The sequence below is a fragment of the Ciconia boyciana genome, chromosome 7, assembly GCF_034638445.1.
Source record: "Ciconia boyciana chromosome 7, ASM3463844v1, whole genome shotgun sequence".
NCBI classification, from domain to species: Eukaryota; Metazoa; Chordata; class Aves; order Ciconiiformes; family Ciconiidae; genus Ciconia; species Ciconia boyciana.
The window spans coordinates 65,196,956-65,211,337 of NC_132940.1; the positions used below are offsets into that span (position 1 = coordinate 65,196,956).

General features: G+C 52.5%; 1 protein-coding gene across 2 annotated transcripts in view; it reads right to left on the reverse strand.

The window, feature by feature from the left end:
* SCHIP1 (schwannomin interacting protein 1) overlaps nucleotides 1-12,796 on the reverse strand; it is a 43,628-nt gene extending 30,832 nt beyond the window's left edge. For both annotated transcript variants that reach the window (XR_012043340.1, XM_072867021.1), the window contains exon 1: nucleotides 12,155-12,796. Coding sequence is in view for 1 of the 2 variants with exons in the window: in XM_072867021.1 (XP_072723122.1) it covers nucleotides 12,155-12,661 (507 nt within the window). In the remaining variant the exon portion in view is untranslated. The remainder of the gene's footprint in view (nucleotides 1-12,154) is intronic.
* Between the last annotated feature and the right edge of the window lie 1,586 nt (nucleotides 12,797-14,382).

Genomic DNA, 14,382 nt, shown 5'->3' on the forward strand with positions numbered 1-14,382 from the left:
TAGGCTGAGGTAGCCCTAGGACTAAGCCCTACCTTTTGCAAACAAGCCCAGTGGTGTTTTTGCAAAGCTTCAGGAACTCCCCAGCAATCAGGTATCGGCACAACCTTTCGATAGGCCATTAAGCAGAAGCTGTTTCTGGGCCTCAGACTCCCTCTACAGAGAAATTACGGTTTATATTTTTGGATTTTACCAAACTGTCAGCGTGAAAGAAGCTGGAAAGAAAATGCTCAGAGAAGGTGTTTTCTTTCTGCTGCACAGCTTCTCTTCTCCATCACCTTCAATGGGAGCTGCAAGCCGAGAGCAGAAGGATAATAAATGGCATTTTAACGTGAAAGCGGAGCAACAGCCAGGCAGGAGCCGTGGTTTGTAAAGCGAGGAATCACGGTCACCCCTTCACCGGCACCTCCACGCCGAGGAGCGTCTCTGCAGAAAGCAGCTTGCACACCTGCACGCCCCTGCACCATCCCCTGGGCTGGCTGTGGTTCTCCTCTCAACCAGTTCTTTATTAAGTGTATGTGAAATATCTTTTGGTCCAAAGAGCTACTGTTCGAGGTCAGAGAAAGCTGTGTGGTCTGTCCTCACTCTTCATGGTGGTCAGCTGCTCCAGGCGAGTTGGCTTTGGCACTTGACGGGTCGCCGTTTGCTCAGAGCCACTGATGCACCAACCCAGAGAGAGCAAAGCAGAGCTGTTTATAATAAATGAAATTATTTGGCGTTTTGTTTGGCCTCACTTGGAGCCGTGCTTCTGCACGTCCCGCGTGGGCTGTAGGAAGTGATCTGGGGCGGCACGGGCTGTGCTGGGGCTTGCATCGACACCCCATCTAGGGAGCAGAGCCTAGGTCTGGCCTGAAGCCCCTGGCACAGCTTAATTTTCAGGGGACAAAGCAGAAAGGGAATGGGGGATACCAAATACCGGAGCCACGGGAGGAAAAAGAGACAGCGATGAGAATGCTAGCTGCTACAGCAAAGCCACTGCAGCTTAAAGTTACAAAATAAATTACCCTGGCTCTCCGGGCGCTGCTTTGGGGAGCAGAGGAGCGTTTTGCTTTGCCGCAGCTGGGTATTACTCCAAGGAATATTCATCCCCACGCTGGAAACAGCAGCAGCATGTCCAAGGCACCGGGATATTTCTGGTGGCCTTCACCGTGGAAAGTTTATTTTACCAGAAGCTGTTAGTTCTCCACCAGACATGTGCTATGTTACTTGTTTACTAGTTTTCCTCCAAACACATTACTTGAACAAGCAAAAAAACTTTTCATAAAGCTACAGTTACTACATCAAGCTAGCTGGCGTTTTATCGCTGGGATGAAATGCTGTCCCTTGGGGATGAAGGCAGGGACATCTGCAGGGTTGGATCCAGACCTCAAACTACTCCAGCCTTGATTCCAGTTTTGTTTGGTTCGGTGCGAAACATGAAGATAAGAGTAATTAACAGGCATACCTTAAGCAGCGTGTTATATTCCACAGACAACACTGGCTGCAAGCTCCAGCCTCATTAGTGCGTGGCTTCCTAAAGGCTCAGCCCTGCCCGCCTGCTGAAGCCCTCAGAAGAGTTTTTGGACACCGCAGCAGCCCTCCAGCACCTATTATTAGTATCAGCAATTTCAAGACTATTAACCTTCAGCTAATTCTACGTCCAAATCATTGCATTAGCACGCAAGCGTACAGATAACAAGGTCGGAGGGACTGCAAACGAAGTGCCGGAGAGGATGGGAGCTCAGAGCCACCCCAAAACAGCAGCGCAGCTCCCTGGGGATAACGCAGCTTTCCGCTTCGTGTCGGACCGAGCCATGCAGAGGGCTGGGATGGGGAACGGCCCAGGACCAGCACCGCAAAAAACGCATCTTGCATCTTTACATCAAGTGAAATATATATATTTACATGGCAATATGGCATATAGGGACAGACGGTACTGTCTGTAAAATGTGGGAAACCCTCATCCACATGTCTTATGGACAGCCCGGACTGATATTTCTTGGGAAACATACAGTTCATCCAGCCTTCGTGCAGGGAGGGGGACTGGATAAGCTCCTAAGCAACTTTTTTGTGCAATTGAAATATAATGAAGGTATAGAAATATTAGCCATTTTGGTCATTTGAGGACGTATTTTAAAAGACTTCCACGAGAAGAGGGGGACAAGGCTGTACAGAGGTCTGGTTTGCAGGCGCACGCCCTGATTTTCACCTATTTTGCCCTTCCCAGAAGCAGACAATTGGAAAAGGTCCCGGAGACGTTTTTTCAAGACTACAGGATGTTTCCCTGCTGCTCCCAACAGCTCCCAGGTCAGCCAACAGAAGTAACAAGCTGGGAGTCTTCCTCCTAAGAACAGGGCTCTCTCATCTTTGCAAGGCACAGCTAGAAGCTGGCTTTACGATTTTCAGCCTGAGAAATAATAGATGAGAAAGCAGAAGAAGAAAGAAAAGGCCAGCTAGATTGTGCCAGGATATATGCTAAGCTATTGGATATGATGCATTAATGCAAATACACAGCATAGAGAATTCAGTAAGGAAAAATGATTCACAGATTAATTTTTCTTTTAACTACTAAGAACGGTTTATCATCAACCTCCTATCAGGCAAAGGAGACAGAGAAGAAGATGGCCACACATGGCTCAGGTACAGAATTCTGATATTTCCCCAAGTCCCTCTTTAATAAATTCAATATAGGAATTACATTAAATAAAAAGTTTAGATTAAATTTTTAATAACTCACTAAAAGCATTTCAATTCCCTACGGACCGTACATACTAGCAGCTTTTGTATGCATAAAGAATTAAGCACTTCAATATAGTTCTCTTTTTTTAGCGTTGCCATCTACCAACGGAGAGAGGATTAAATCTCAGCCCGGCACTTCCTTTTCCTCCCCAGCCCCTCTGAATTGCAGCTACTTCCTCCAGCCCAGCCGAACGCTCGGATTTCATCTTAACAAAGCACAGACGAGCTGAAATAAATGGCCTTAGCGCGATTTTCTCATTTAAAGGAGATCTATAGATCACTGAGCAGGAAACCCAGATTGGCGATATAAATAAGATCTACCACTTCTGTGACGCAAATGACTCCATAGGCGCGACAGGGAAAGACGAAGCGCCCCAAAATGATACAAGTACTTGAAAAAGCTAGAAACCCTTGAGGAGAAGGGCGATTATATAGCACCTCACGTCTAAGGCACCAACTGCAGATAATTGGAAGAGGGAAACTCATTTTCCACCGCAGCCATCAGCGCTTTGCTTACAGAAGCAGGATTGATTGCAGATCCAGGTTAAGCGCGCGAGCTGGAAGAAATATTTGCAAATCTTTTTAGTTATAGCTAAGGAAACTTCTCGCACAAAAGCGGAATTATTTGAAGATTTAACTGCCCAAATAGAGCAAACCCCGCTGCTGGAGAAGTCGTGGCCGCTCCTCAGCGATGTTATTCTGCCCTGCACCTGCGATGCTCGGCTGGGGGATGCCTTTCCGGGGCAGCAGCCTGTAGCTGCAGTAACTCACCGTCCAAGGTGGCCAGCCTTGGAAAACACTAGCCTGATCAGATGATGTGATTATTTTAAACAGCTATTTGGTTTAGAAAATAAATACCTATACTGAGACACTGGGAGAAACTGGGAAATCAGATTTCCTTCCAGCGGTGATTATACCTCACTTTTGTAACTTCACTCGGGAATTTTATACACCCTCACAACAGGCTTTCCCCTCAAAAAGTATCATAAAAGTCCATTTTTCCCCACTGAATATGAAACGGTGCTCCCTGTAGACCTCCTTTGGGCTGCCCTGCGGCATCCTGGCCATGCTGTAAGTACCGTAATTTGCACAGCTAAGCGTATAAACTTATTTGTTAAAATAGTTACCAAACTGAAGTCTCCTGACACAATAAAGTACATGTTTTATTTCACTAGGGGAAGTTGTAAGGTGTCCAAACACAAACCGGTTTGGAGTTCAGAAAGCTTATTTTACCTTCTCAAAGGCAGCTTAGCCAAAATATTGGTAAACGGTTTATTTGACATATAAGCATTTACAAACCAGATCACACGGCGCAGGGAAGCTCACTTTGGCTTTCTATTGATCCTTTGCTTTCTTAAGAGGAGAGAGTAAATCGCAAGTATGCCTTGCAAACCCACTTTGGGTTTTGCATGTTGGTGCCCGGATAAACACCGAGCTGCCCCACCCATGCACCGGCGCAGCGAATAAATAGTGCGAGAGCGTGCCAGGGCTCTGCCTGCCCATCGCAGCGATGCAGCGCGCTGCCCTTCCAGCCCTGCCTGCACACAGGCAGCGCACCCTCGCTCCCACTGCTCCCTGTCCTACGGGCACAGAAAATCGAGGTGCTCCTTCCCCCGATCACAACAGTTACCCCGGAGAAGCGGACGCCCGTTTTCACTACGGGAGGAGATGCGATGCCGCAGCGTCAGAAACGCGCAGGGAGCAGGGGACCGGGCTCCGGTGCGGACAGCAAGCACACAAGCTTCAGGCAGCAGCTCCGCTCTGGAGCGACTCATATCCACGCTACACAAACAACATCGAGGAGTTATTTAAGGCACACCATGAAGCAGTACGGATTGGTTTTGCCCAGAAAATCTCTCTCTAGATGCTGTTCACAATACTAGATAATCACGAGAGCGTTGCTTGGCTCAGGCACTCCAAGCGTACCTGCCTCTGCAGGAGACGGGGACCTAGCTTTATGCCACCAAAATTAATTTTACTGGTCTTTTTGCTGTTAGGAGTAGGAGAAATGATGCCTTGAATGCAGCCTGCACCCATCACTGACTTTCCTTCCAGTTTCTACGCCACAGAATTATTTGAAGAATAACCAAGCGTTGCACTTGATTTTCCAACCAGCAGCCAGTTAATGCAAAACCGCCTTAAATCCAGGCAGAGAGAAATAAGGAAATAAATCACAACAATTCTTGCTGTCCATATCACTGCTAAGCCAATTCTGCCATTAATATAAACACACTTGGTAAGGTTTTGGGGGTATCTGGAGTATTATTTAAAACATTTAAATAAGGAGTTTCAGCAGACATGCCTGAGGTCCCTGTGCAACAACTGTGACTATGAGCTTTGGCGTCGAGGACGGTCCTGCCCTGTCCTACAGATGCAGGATCACAAAAAGGGCAGAGACTTCTCCGTGACAGACCCAGGACCCCTTGCCCGCCTGCCGCACAGGGACCGATACCGGCGGGGCAGGAGGGGCTGCTCCGTGCTTAGCAAATCACTGCTTGCCATTCCAGCTCCTCCAGCAATGTCCGCCTGGTTAGACTTCAACCCTATCGCTTCCTGCTCGCTACATTTATTTTATTACCCTTTCCATGTGCCCGCGAGAGTTCGAGGGCCTGGTGAGTTTAATACTTGCTCCTGAAAGGCTTTGTCAGCAGCAGCTCTGGCAATCACTGCTGGGATGGAGCGAGCCTGGCTTTCGAGTGCTCCTCGGCAGATCTGCAATGTGGTTTGAGTTGCAGTTTCTCTTCATGCGGTTTTTATATACCCTCTGCCTATAATTTCTCTCTCCACATAGAGAATTATTTTCCATAGCGCCAGGCGTTACAGACACCCCATCCTACTCCACTGCCAGGCAGAGTTCAACTGCAGGAACTGCTGTCCTTCAGTAGTAAAAATAACAGGTTTTACACAGCACAGGTCGATTCTGAGAATTAAAAACCACTACCCTTGCGTTTATCACACCCGATATGCAAGAAACAGATGCATAAGTACATAATTATCATCCTGTCAAATAAGTGTTCCTGCTGCCCACTGCGGTTTCAACCCAAGATACTCACTTAGGTTTAAGTGGGAATTTGAAAGTGTAGCGAAGGTGCAGCAGGGGAGGGGTACGGGGCTCCAGACTGCAGAATCCCTCGATTTCAAGATTACGCCAACAAAATGATGTTCTGAGACAATAAAAATTTTACCTTGCATAAAGGCTCACCTCTCTCTTTGGAAATCCTTAGCATTTGCAACTTATGATACCCAACACCAAAAATATTCTTTTAAAATACACTCATTGGCCTTACATAGCCAGCATCATGAATAGCACTCTTCAGTATCGCATGCAAGTACATTAAAGGGAGATTTACTGTTGCCTGCAACGCAATTTGCATTCGAACAACCCAACTTTCTCAGCTTTTTTCGGCCATTTCCGCATCCCATACGAACCGTTCACTTACCAATCGACTGGGAAGCACTGCCAGCTCACTGGGGTCCATCACACAGAGGAATTCACATAATGGTAATACTCGGATAAAGGAGAATCATTCATCAAAAAAGAATCCGTATGCTGTCACCCCATGTATTTAGCACTTTCTTTAATGAAAGGCTCTGCAGCAGCAATGGAGATAAAGTTTTTGCTCAAGATTATTAATAGCGGGCATTTTGCCTGGCCCAGTTTCAGAAGCAGCAAACATACATCTTTCCAATCTATGTAATTACCAACGCTCTCCAAGCAACAAGCACTTGAGAGTACCTATAGATGTTTTCTTGGCTTAATGACATTGCACACTTTGGCAGAGTCATTAATATCTCGCCAGCCCCGTCTAACCTTTGAGCTGGGTGGAAAGCGGCCAAAGTACAGCGCTGCTTTGATTCATCCCCAGCAGAACACGGCAGCCATGCATCGCCCGCTGCAATACATCCCTGCAGGTCCCACACACCCAGGGACACTGGCACAAAGCAAGCACAAACCCCTGGGTCTGACTGAAATTACAGTATTTTCCACAGCTAAAAGGTTTGTTTTTCATGTCAGCTGAGCCTTAAAACAAACGAACTGCCCTGAAGAACCTCTCTCATCATGACTCTGACTTTCTTCAGCTGCCCGATGAAGAGTTAAATGGCCAAATCGAATAGGTAAAAGAGCCGTCAGGTGGAGAGAGAAGGTCTTGCTGGGCCTCTACGTTGTAGGAATGACAGAAATGCAATTTCCTGCAAGCCAGAAGTTTGATTTTGAAAATCAGTGTGTCAGAGGTTAATGCACCGACAGTTCTTGTCTGGGGTAAATTGCTTTCAGGCATTAAACCCCTGGCTGTTACTGCCAGCTCCCAACACTCGCAGCCAAGACAACATCCAACATCATCTAGGGAGGAAGAACCTAACACTTTTAAGCAAGCTCAATCAAGCAACTATTACTTATTTTAAGTGAGAACAAACTCACTGCCAATCTTCAAGCAAATATTTGCTCCCTAAATGCTAGGGACAACACACCGAGGTAGACCAAGCTTTGCAACACGCAACACCGAGGCTCTGCGCTCGATCCCAGCCCGCGTTCCCGAGAGCCCTGCTACACCGATACTCCCGTAGGGCTTTAACAAGTGCCCGTCGGGCGCAGAAGGATCGTTGCTCACTCCGGTCCCCCACTCCCTCTCACCTACGTGGTCTCTGCATTTCTCCTTCCACGACGGCTGCTCTGACCCAGCTCCCTCTTCAGAGCTGCCCTACCGCTCCATCAAAAACAGACCCCTGCCCATGACCAATTATTAAAATATTTTAAGATTTAATCCCGCACTGTAATATATACTTTGAATTCATCTCAAATTTTCAGCTGCCTGAGAGAGGACACCAATAAAGCCACAGGCAGAAGAAACAGGTATTTACATGGTCCATGATAACTTCCATCCTACTAGCTTTTGGCGTCTCCTGCGTTAGCCCTTAAAGCCTTTTGCAGAGGTTTCCGACTGTTTTCAAACACAGACCTAAAATTTTTCCAACCTACGGATAGTGAATTTAAGACTGCGGCCAAGGGCTCTGGCTCTTCTTCGCTGCCTTTCAGGGTCCCCCCCCAAAGCAGCCCGCAGACCTCCGCGGGCAGCTGGCCACTGGTCAAACGCAGCTCCGAGCGAAGCAGGAGCACCGTGCCCACCTCCACCGAGTCAAGACAGCCTCGAGGACCAAACGAGTCAGAAGGAAACAAATTTAACTTCCTAACACACTGTAAATGCACGAGCCCACACGCCCGAGGGTCAGTTATGCGTCTAGGCAGACGGTGCTGCTGTGCAATGTTATATATACTGCCAAAGGTAGCAGAGAACAGGCATCTATCTGTCTTGACAGCGTATGTAGGAATATTTTAGTGATGAAAAGGGAAAATGCAGACTCCAGCACGCCCGTACCCGTACAGAAGGCTTCTGCAGAAGTCCTGGAGGCTGCAGGGATGAGCTTTTATCGCCACTGCCTGCAATAAGCCTCCTTTGTGGACAGCAAAATTCATTCGGTAGTGCCATCCATCCACAGACCGTCACAAGCACCCAAATCTCTTTATGGGGGTAAGTCGGCTGGCTGAGCCATTTCCTCTCCTGCAAGTGTTTTTTTAATTGACTGTGGAATTTGCAGATATTATTTTCAGCAAATACATCCTATTGATTGTAATTACCATCCTCGGAGATGCAATGGAAAGAATATTAAAACCATTAACGCTGATTTGGATTTTATTAGAGCCATTAGTGAAACGGCAAACAGAGCGCCGTTGCTTCCCGAGCACCTCGACAGCTCCTAAGCGCCATAAATCATCTCACGGCACATTCGTTACCACTTCGGATACAGCCAGGAGTTGAGCAAAGGGAAAAAAATGGGGGCGGCAGGCTTCCCACAGCTGGGCGATGAGATTGGTCCAAGCACCTTTTTGATGAACCTTCTAAGCACCAACTGCCTTCAGAAAAGATGTAATTTCTCTTCTTAGGTTGATGTCCAGCAGACTCAAGAGCCATCTAACGCAAACCATGGGGCTTGCACGTCTCAGAGCGGGCTTGCAGGCAGCTCATCTGCCCAACTGCAGCTCCAGAAACAGTCATTTCACCCTCATGGGGGGAGAAAGAAGGAAACATCCTCCATTTCTAGACATCATCTTCTCATAGGTACCTGACCCACGTGAACCCTCCCAGAGCCACCAGACCGATGCGGTGTCAGGGACCCGGATGGCATTATAGCAAGCCCACATCTTGAGAACAACCTGCCCATGGACATGGCATGGCCAGGACAGACAGACCCACAGCCCAGCACCATCCAACCTGGCCGCTCCTGTGGTTCTCTCACCAGCATCATTTAACCGGGCTGCTGACACCAAGCAGAAGTCGCCAGCCTCTTCCCAAATGCTCCTGGTAGGAGCTTCTCAGCCACCATTACCCCATCTATGACCTGAGGAACCAACCTTGGCCCTCACGTCTTTTTTGTGTTGTGTAATTGCATCTGGAAGCTAAACAACAGCCATTCCCATGTAATTAATATTCACTTTCTCTGACCTTCCCAGCAACGTGGGGCAGATCTCTGCACGTACAGATGTGAATGAAGGTCCCTCTTCAGCTTAAACATTTTATTTAGTCCAGCTGTAGCCCTCCCGACCCCTCCTTGCATTTGAGCCCAGATCTTCCTTGCCTAGAAAACCTCCTAAAACCATGTTAGCATTTCCTTAGAAGTCCAAATTTCCTTCTCCTGTGACTCCAGCCTGACCAACATCCCTCAGCAAGGACTCAGCACGGGTCACTGCAGGCTTGCAGATCACCAGAAACTCCTGAAACCGGATTCGGACGCTGCCAGCCAGGGACAGGAGGTAGGGACGGAGCGGGCAGGGTTCCCGTCCCAGCACCATGCCTGACCCGATGGTGAGGAGCACAGCACCAGCCGGGCAGCAAAGCTGAGGCCAGACGGAGCTGTGACGGGTCACACCTGCCCCAGTGCGGTGGCCTCTGCCCTGCCTTCTCTTGGAGCACGATAAAAAGCAACTAAATACAGGTACCGACAGCGGAAAGAACTCTCTATCCCTCTGATTTCATAGCAGTTGCTCAGGATTTTATTTTTCTTAATAGAACATCTACGCTGGATTCCTGCTAACGCAAACCAGCCCAAGAAACACTTCCACTCAAAGCACCGGCTGCTTTCACACCACATCCCTGGTGATGAGATCATTTTGGATCACACTAAGCCAAGGCCTATAATACCGAAATTTCCTTTTTTCTAATATATTCTGCAAGCAGTTAGAGCAAGCTAGTCCATCTTCTCTGTAGTTCCTTCCTGGCTGGTTTCACTTCATGATTTTCATGTTTACAAACACTTGGGCTTCCAGCAGGGCAAGGCGAGGTTTTCTTATAAATAACAAGATACTGAACCACAGGAAAATGTCAGGGGCAGGAGAAAAAAAATAAAAGGAGATTTTTTTTTTTTTTTTTCTCTTCAATCTGGTTTTAGTGAGCCTTGAAGGCATGGTGTCCCTGCAGGTCATGGGGCATAGGTCTGGGTGCCACAGACACAGCCCAAACCATGCCGGAGGGGATGGCGGTGCCACAGGGAGCATCACACACCTCCTCCGAGCTGGCCAGGAGGTTAAATGCCTCTTCCCAGCAGGGTCTGGGCTGCTGCCCACAGCTCCTTCCCTTCGCCCCAGGTGGGAAATGGGATACCTCCTCCTCCTCCTCCCCGTGTGGCAGGGGAAGGGGAATCCCGTCATCACAGGAGCGAGGACAAGGCTGGGAAAGCAAACCAAAAGCCGCCTTGTTCAGCGGCCTCCAGGACCTCTGGTTGGGTGGAAGGTTGAGGAAAGAGTCTCTCCAGGGCCACGCACAGTGGAAAAACTCACGTCTGCACAGCGGGAAACTCCAGTTGCTTGTGAGTGTAAGAGGGCTGGCAGCTCAGCCCTCCCCACGGGAGATGCTCTCAAGGCGCTGGGCTCCTCGACGCCCACAGCCAGGCACCCATCGTGGTTCAGCCCGGCTCCCTGCGCTGCCCAGGAGCACCCGGGCGCTCGCGCTGCACGGCACAACCTGCAAACCCCGGCTCTCGGGCAGGACAAGTCAGGGCGTAAGGCAGCCGCCAACGCCTTCTAGTGCCTTTGTGCTCGCAGGAGGGAACGGAAGGATGGAGGAGGAAAATCCTTACAGAGGTGAACAGGCAAAATTCCTTAGCTGACACCTCACCTGGTTAAGCACATACCCGGAGGCAAAGAGTTTCCAGCACCGCCGAGGCTTCCAGCAGCTCGGGGCAGCAGGAGTTTATCAGATAATGCTGCAGAAATAAGCTCCCAAACCACAAAAATGAGGTTGGGGTTTTTTTGTTGTTGGTTTGGTTTTTTTTTTCTTTTAAGCTGAGTTTCTGCACAAATGACTGTAAGAATTTTACCTGTCAGTTCCTCAGGGCGCTGAGGCTACAATGTTCAGGCTTTGGAAAAAAGTGTCCTGCACGGCAGCTGTCCCACTCCTCCATCAGTTTATTTATCGTATCCAGCACCCACCCAGATTTCTCACCAATTAGTTGCAATTCAAGGATTTAGGGGGAAATCCCCACCTTCCCGAGCCAGATGACTTCACAGGAAGTAAGGGGATAGAATGCCTTAACGAAAAAAAAAAAAAATCATAAAAAAACCCAAAAAACAATCAAGCATGCCAGTGGTGAGGCTGCAGGGCGTGGGTGGTGAGGCACACATCTCTCATCACGTGTGTCATCACATCCGAGGGCTCCTGCAGCGGTTTCAGGAGATTTCTGTAGATTCCTTTTAATTCATACGTTATGGAAGAGTCTCAGCCGGCGCGGTGCCACAGGCGTGCGTGCAGAGCTGGTTGGTTTAACCACCGCTGCGGCTTGCATCTCAGAAGTTACAGCCAATTTCTACAACACTCTGTAAATAACGCGATCGCCTAACAATTGAGAGGGGTTTCCGTAAAAACCACGTTTGGGGCTTTCATCTTCGCTGACACCAGGTTCTCAGCATCCCCTGCGCAGGGCGAACGCACACCACTAGCCCGCCGCTGCCCCCAGCCAGCAGAGAGCTGCTATTCCTCAGCCGCTCCAAGGCAAAACCACCTCTGAAGACGGCCCAGCGCTGGCGGAGGCTCCTCGCTCCCGCCGGGCACCGGCTCCAGCCGCTGCCCCATCCCCGCAGCCGCCGGACCGGCCGCGGGGCAGCCGCGCCCCGCCGCTGCGCCGGGAAAGTTACCTCCTTCGGCCTCCCGCTTCCCCCGAGGCATCGCCGCAGCGCGGCGGGGGGGGGGACGGACACACGGACGCTTACCCCCCCCCCGCAGCGCGACCCCACGCCGCCCCAGCGCCACCGGCTGCCGGTCGCGGCGGAGGGCATCCCCCAGCCCGGCCCCCCCCCCCCCGGCCGCGGCCGGGCAGCCGCTCGCCGCCCCGGGGCGAGCCGCGCCCGCCGCCCGCCCGCCCGCCCCTCCGCCCTGCCGGCCCGACTCACCGAGGCGGGGTTGGCCCGCTGGCCGCGCTCCTGCTCTCGGCACTGCAGCCCCGCCAGGTGCCTCTCCAGGGCCGCCCAGTCCATGGCCGGCGGCTGCGGTTCCCGCGGGGGCTGCGCTCCGCCGCCCCGCCGCGCCCGCCGCCCGCCCGGCCCCGCCGCCCCGCCGCGCCGCCGCTCCTGCGGGGGCAGCGGCGGCGGGCGCTGGTGCGGCCGCGGGCGGGCGGCGGCGGGGCGGCGGGGCGCGGCGGCGGCGGGCGAGCCGCTCCGGCGGGCGGGCGCGGCGCGGCAGCGGGCATCGCCGGCGGGGCAGCGCGGCGGCTCCCGGCGCGGCGGCGGGGAGGGCAGGTAGCCCCCGTCCTCCTCCTCCTCCTCCTCCGAGTCCTCCAGCGCCGCCAGGTCCAGGCTGCTGGGGGACGGCGAGGACTTGCCCTCCGAGCACGGCGTGGCTTTGCTGGAGTTGGACTCCGAGCTGGAGCGGCTGCTGCCGGCGTCGCTCCCTAAATCCATCCCATCCTCCCGGGAGTCCTGCCGGAGAGAAGCGAGAGGCGCCGCGTCAGAGAAGCCGGGACCGGCCCTGCCCGCCGGGCACGGTGAACCGCCGGCCCGGGGCGGGCCGCCCGCCTTGCCGGGGCCGCCCCCGCGCACCGGAGCCGCTGCCGCCGCGGGGCGGCCCCGGGCGGGCGGGAGGCGGCGGCGGCCCCGCGCTCGCAGCGCCCTCCGCGGGCGGAGCGGCAGGGCCGGGGGGCGGAGGAGGGGGGGAGGGAGGGAGGGAGGGAGGGGGCGGCGCTGCCCGCTGCCGCCGCGGGGGGAGCCGGGGCCGGGGCCGGGGCCGGGCCGGAGGAGCCGCCGCGGGGGGGGCCGGGGCCGGGGCCGGGCCGGGGGAGCCGGAGCCAGGGCAGCCGCCGCGGTGGCGCCCGGCCCCTCCGCCTGCAGGCAGGGCCGGCTGTGGGGCGGGCAGCGCCTGCCCCCGGGCAGGGCCGGGCCTCTGCGTTTCAGGAGCTGAGGGAAACGCTGTTTTGCCGTACAAAGACAGCTCTGACGGGGAAAAAAAAAAAAAAAAAAAAAAAAGACAACCAAAAAACGTTTTGGAAAGGGGGTGGCGTGTGGCACCTTTCGCCATCGCCTCTGCGTCAGGCTCGGGGTGTGCGGGGAGGCTGAGTTGTTCGCTGCCAGGCGAGTGGCATCCTCCACCGCGCACCCCCAGGGCCGTCCGCAGGCACCGCTTACAAATTACCCCTTCTCACGCTCTCAATTTCTTTCCTTTTTTTAATAGTCATTTAACTAACTAGTTAAGAGTAGCCTATAAATAACTCTGCTGAAAAAACCCAATTGAGTTTCTATATTCTGGGTCACGGAAGCCAAGTTTAACATGGAAGTGTTCCCACTCCAAAAGTCTTTTAAAGAAGACCTTTTAATGTTGCATGGCCGAAATGGAAAGCATTAATCAAACAGAAGAGCACCTTCGGCGTGGTGGTTGGGAGACGCGGCAGCACCCGGCTGGCCTCCGAGCCTCGGGCGGCAGATACCTACAGACCCGACCCAGCGGATACAGCAGGGGAGAATATAGCGGATGGTAAACTTCTTGCAGCCCTGGGGTCTGGCAGAGGGAGAGCCAGCAACTAGTCTTAATTATAATTGAATTCAAATATTTAATTGGATCGAGAGTTTATTTTTTGGCAGAAATAGGGAAAGGCATGTGGGAAACACATCCTTAAGGTTGCGTGGGGTTTAAAAATGTCCCGTTGCGTAGGATGGCGAGGGTGACGCCAAGCACCAAGCGTACGTGGCACAGGCACCCGGTGAGTGTGTCCGGGTCTGGCGTGGCAGCACCAGGGGACCTGTCCTCCGCGGTTCCCTGCTCCGGCGCTGCCGGTGCCCTGCCTGCACGCAGGCAGTCCAGCCTGGGTTTGTCAGTTCTTCCAAACGGGGTAAAGGGAAGAGGGGAAGGAGGGAAACATCTGCTCCCATTTAACTCCCGGGACTTTTGAACTCGTTGCTATGCAGCTGTTCATCCCGAGGAGATTACAGACCTTCAGCGGAGGAGCAGGGGCAGGATGTGCTACTCTGCCGACTTACACGTCTCATTCAACGTTCATCTCTTTGGCAGCGGTGAGCAGGGTCATGATTTCAGTCCCAGGTACTGAAAAACCGACGCCACGAGGCAGACGGAAAAGGGATCGGCGTAACCTGTCGGGAGCCAGGGCACAGGCTTGGGGTGAAATGTTTTG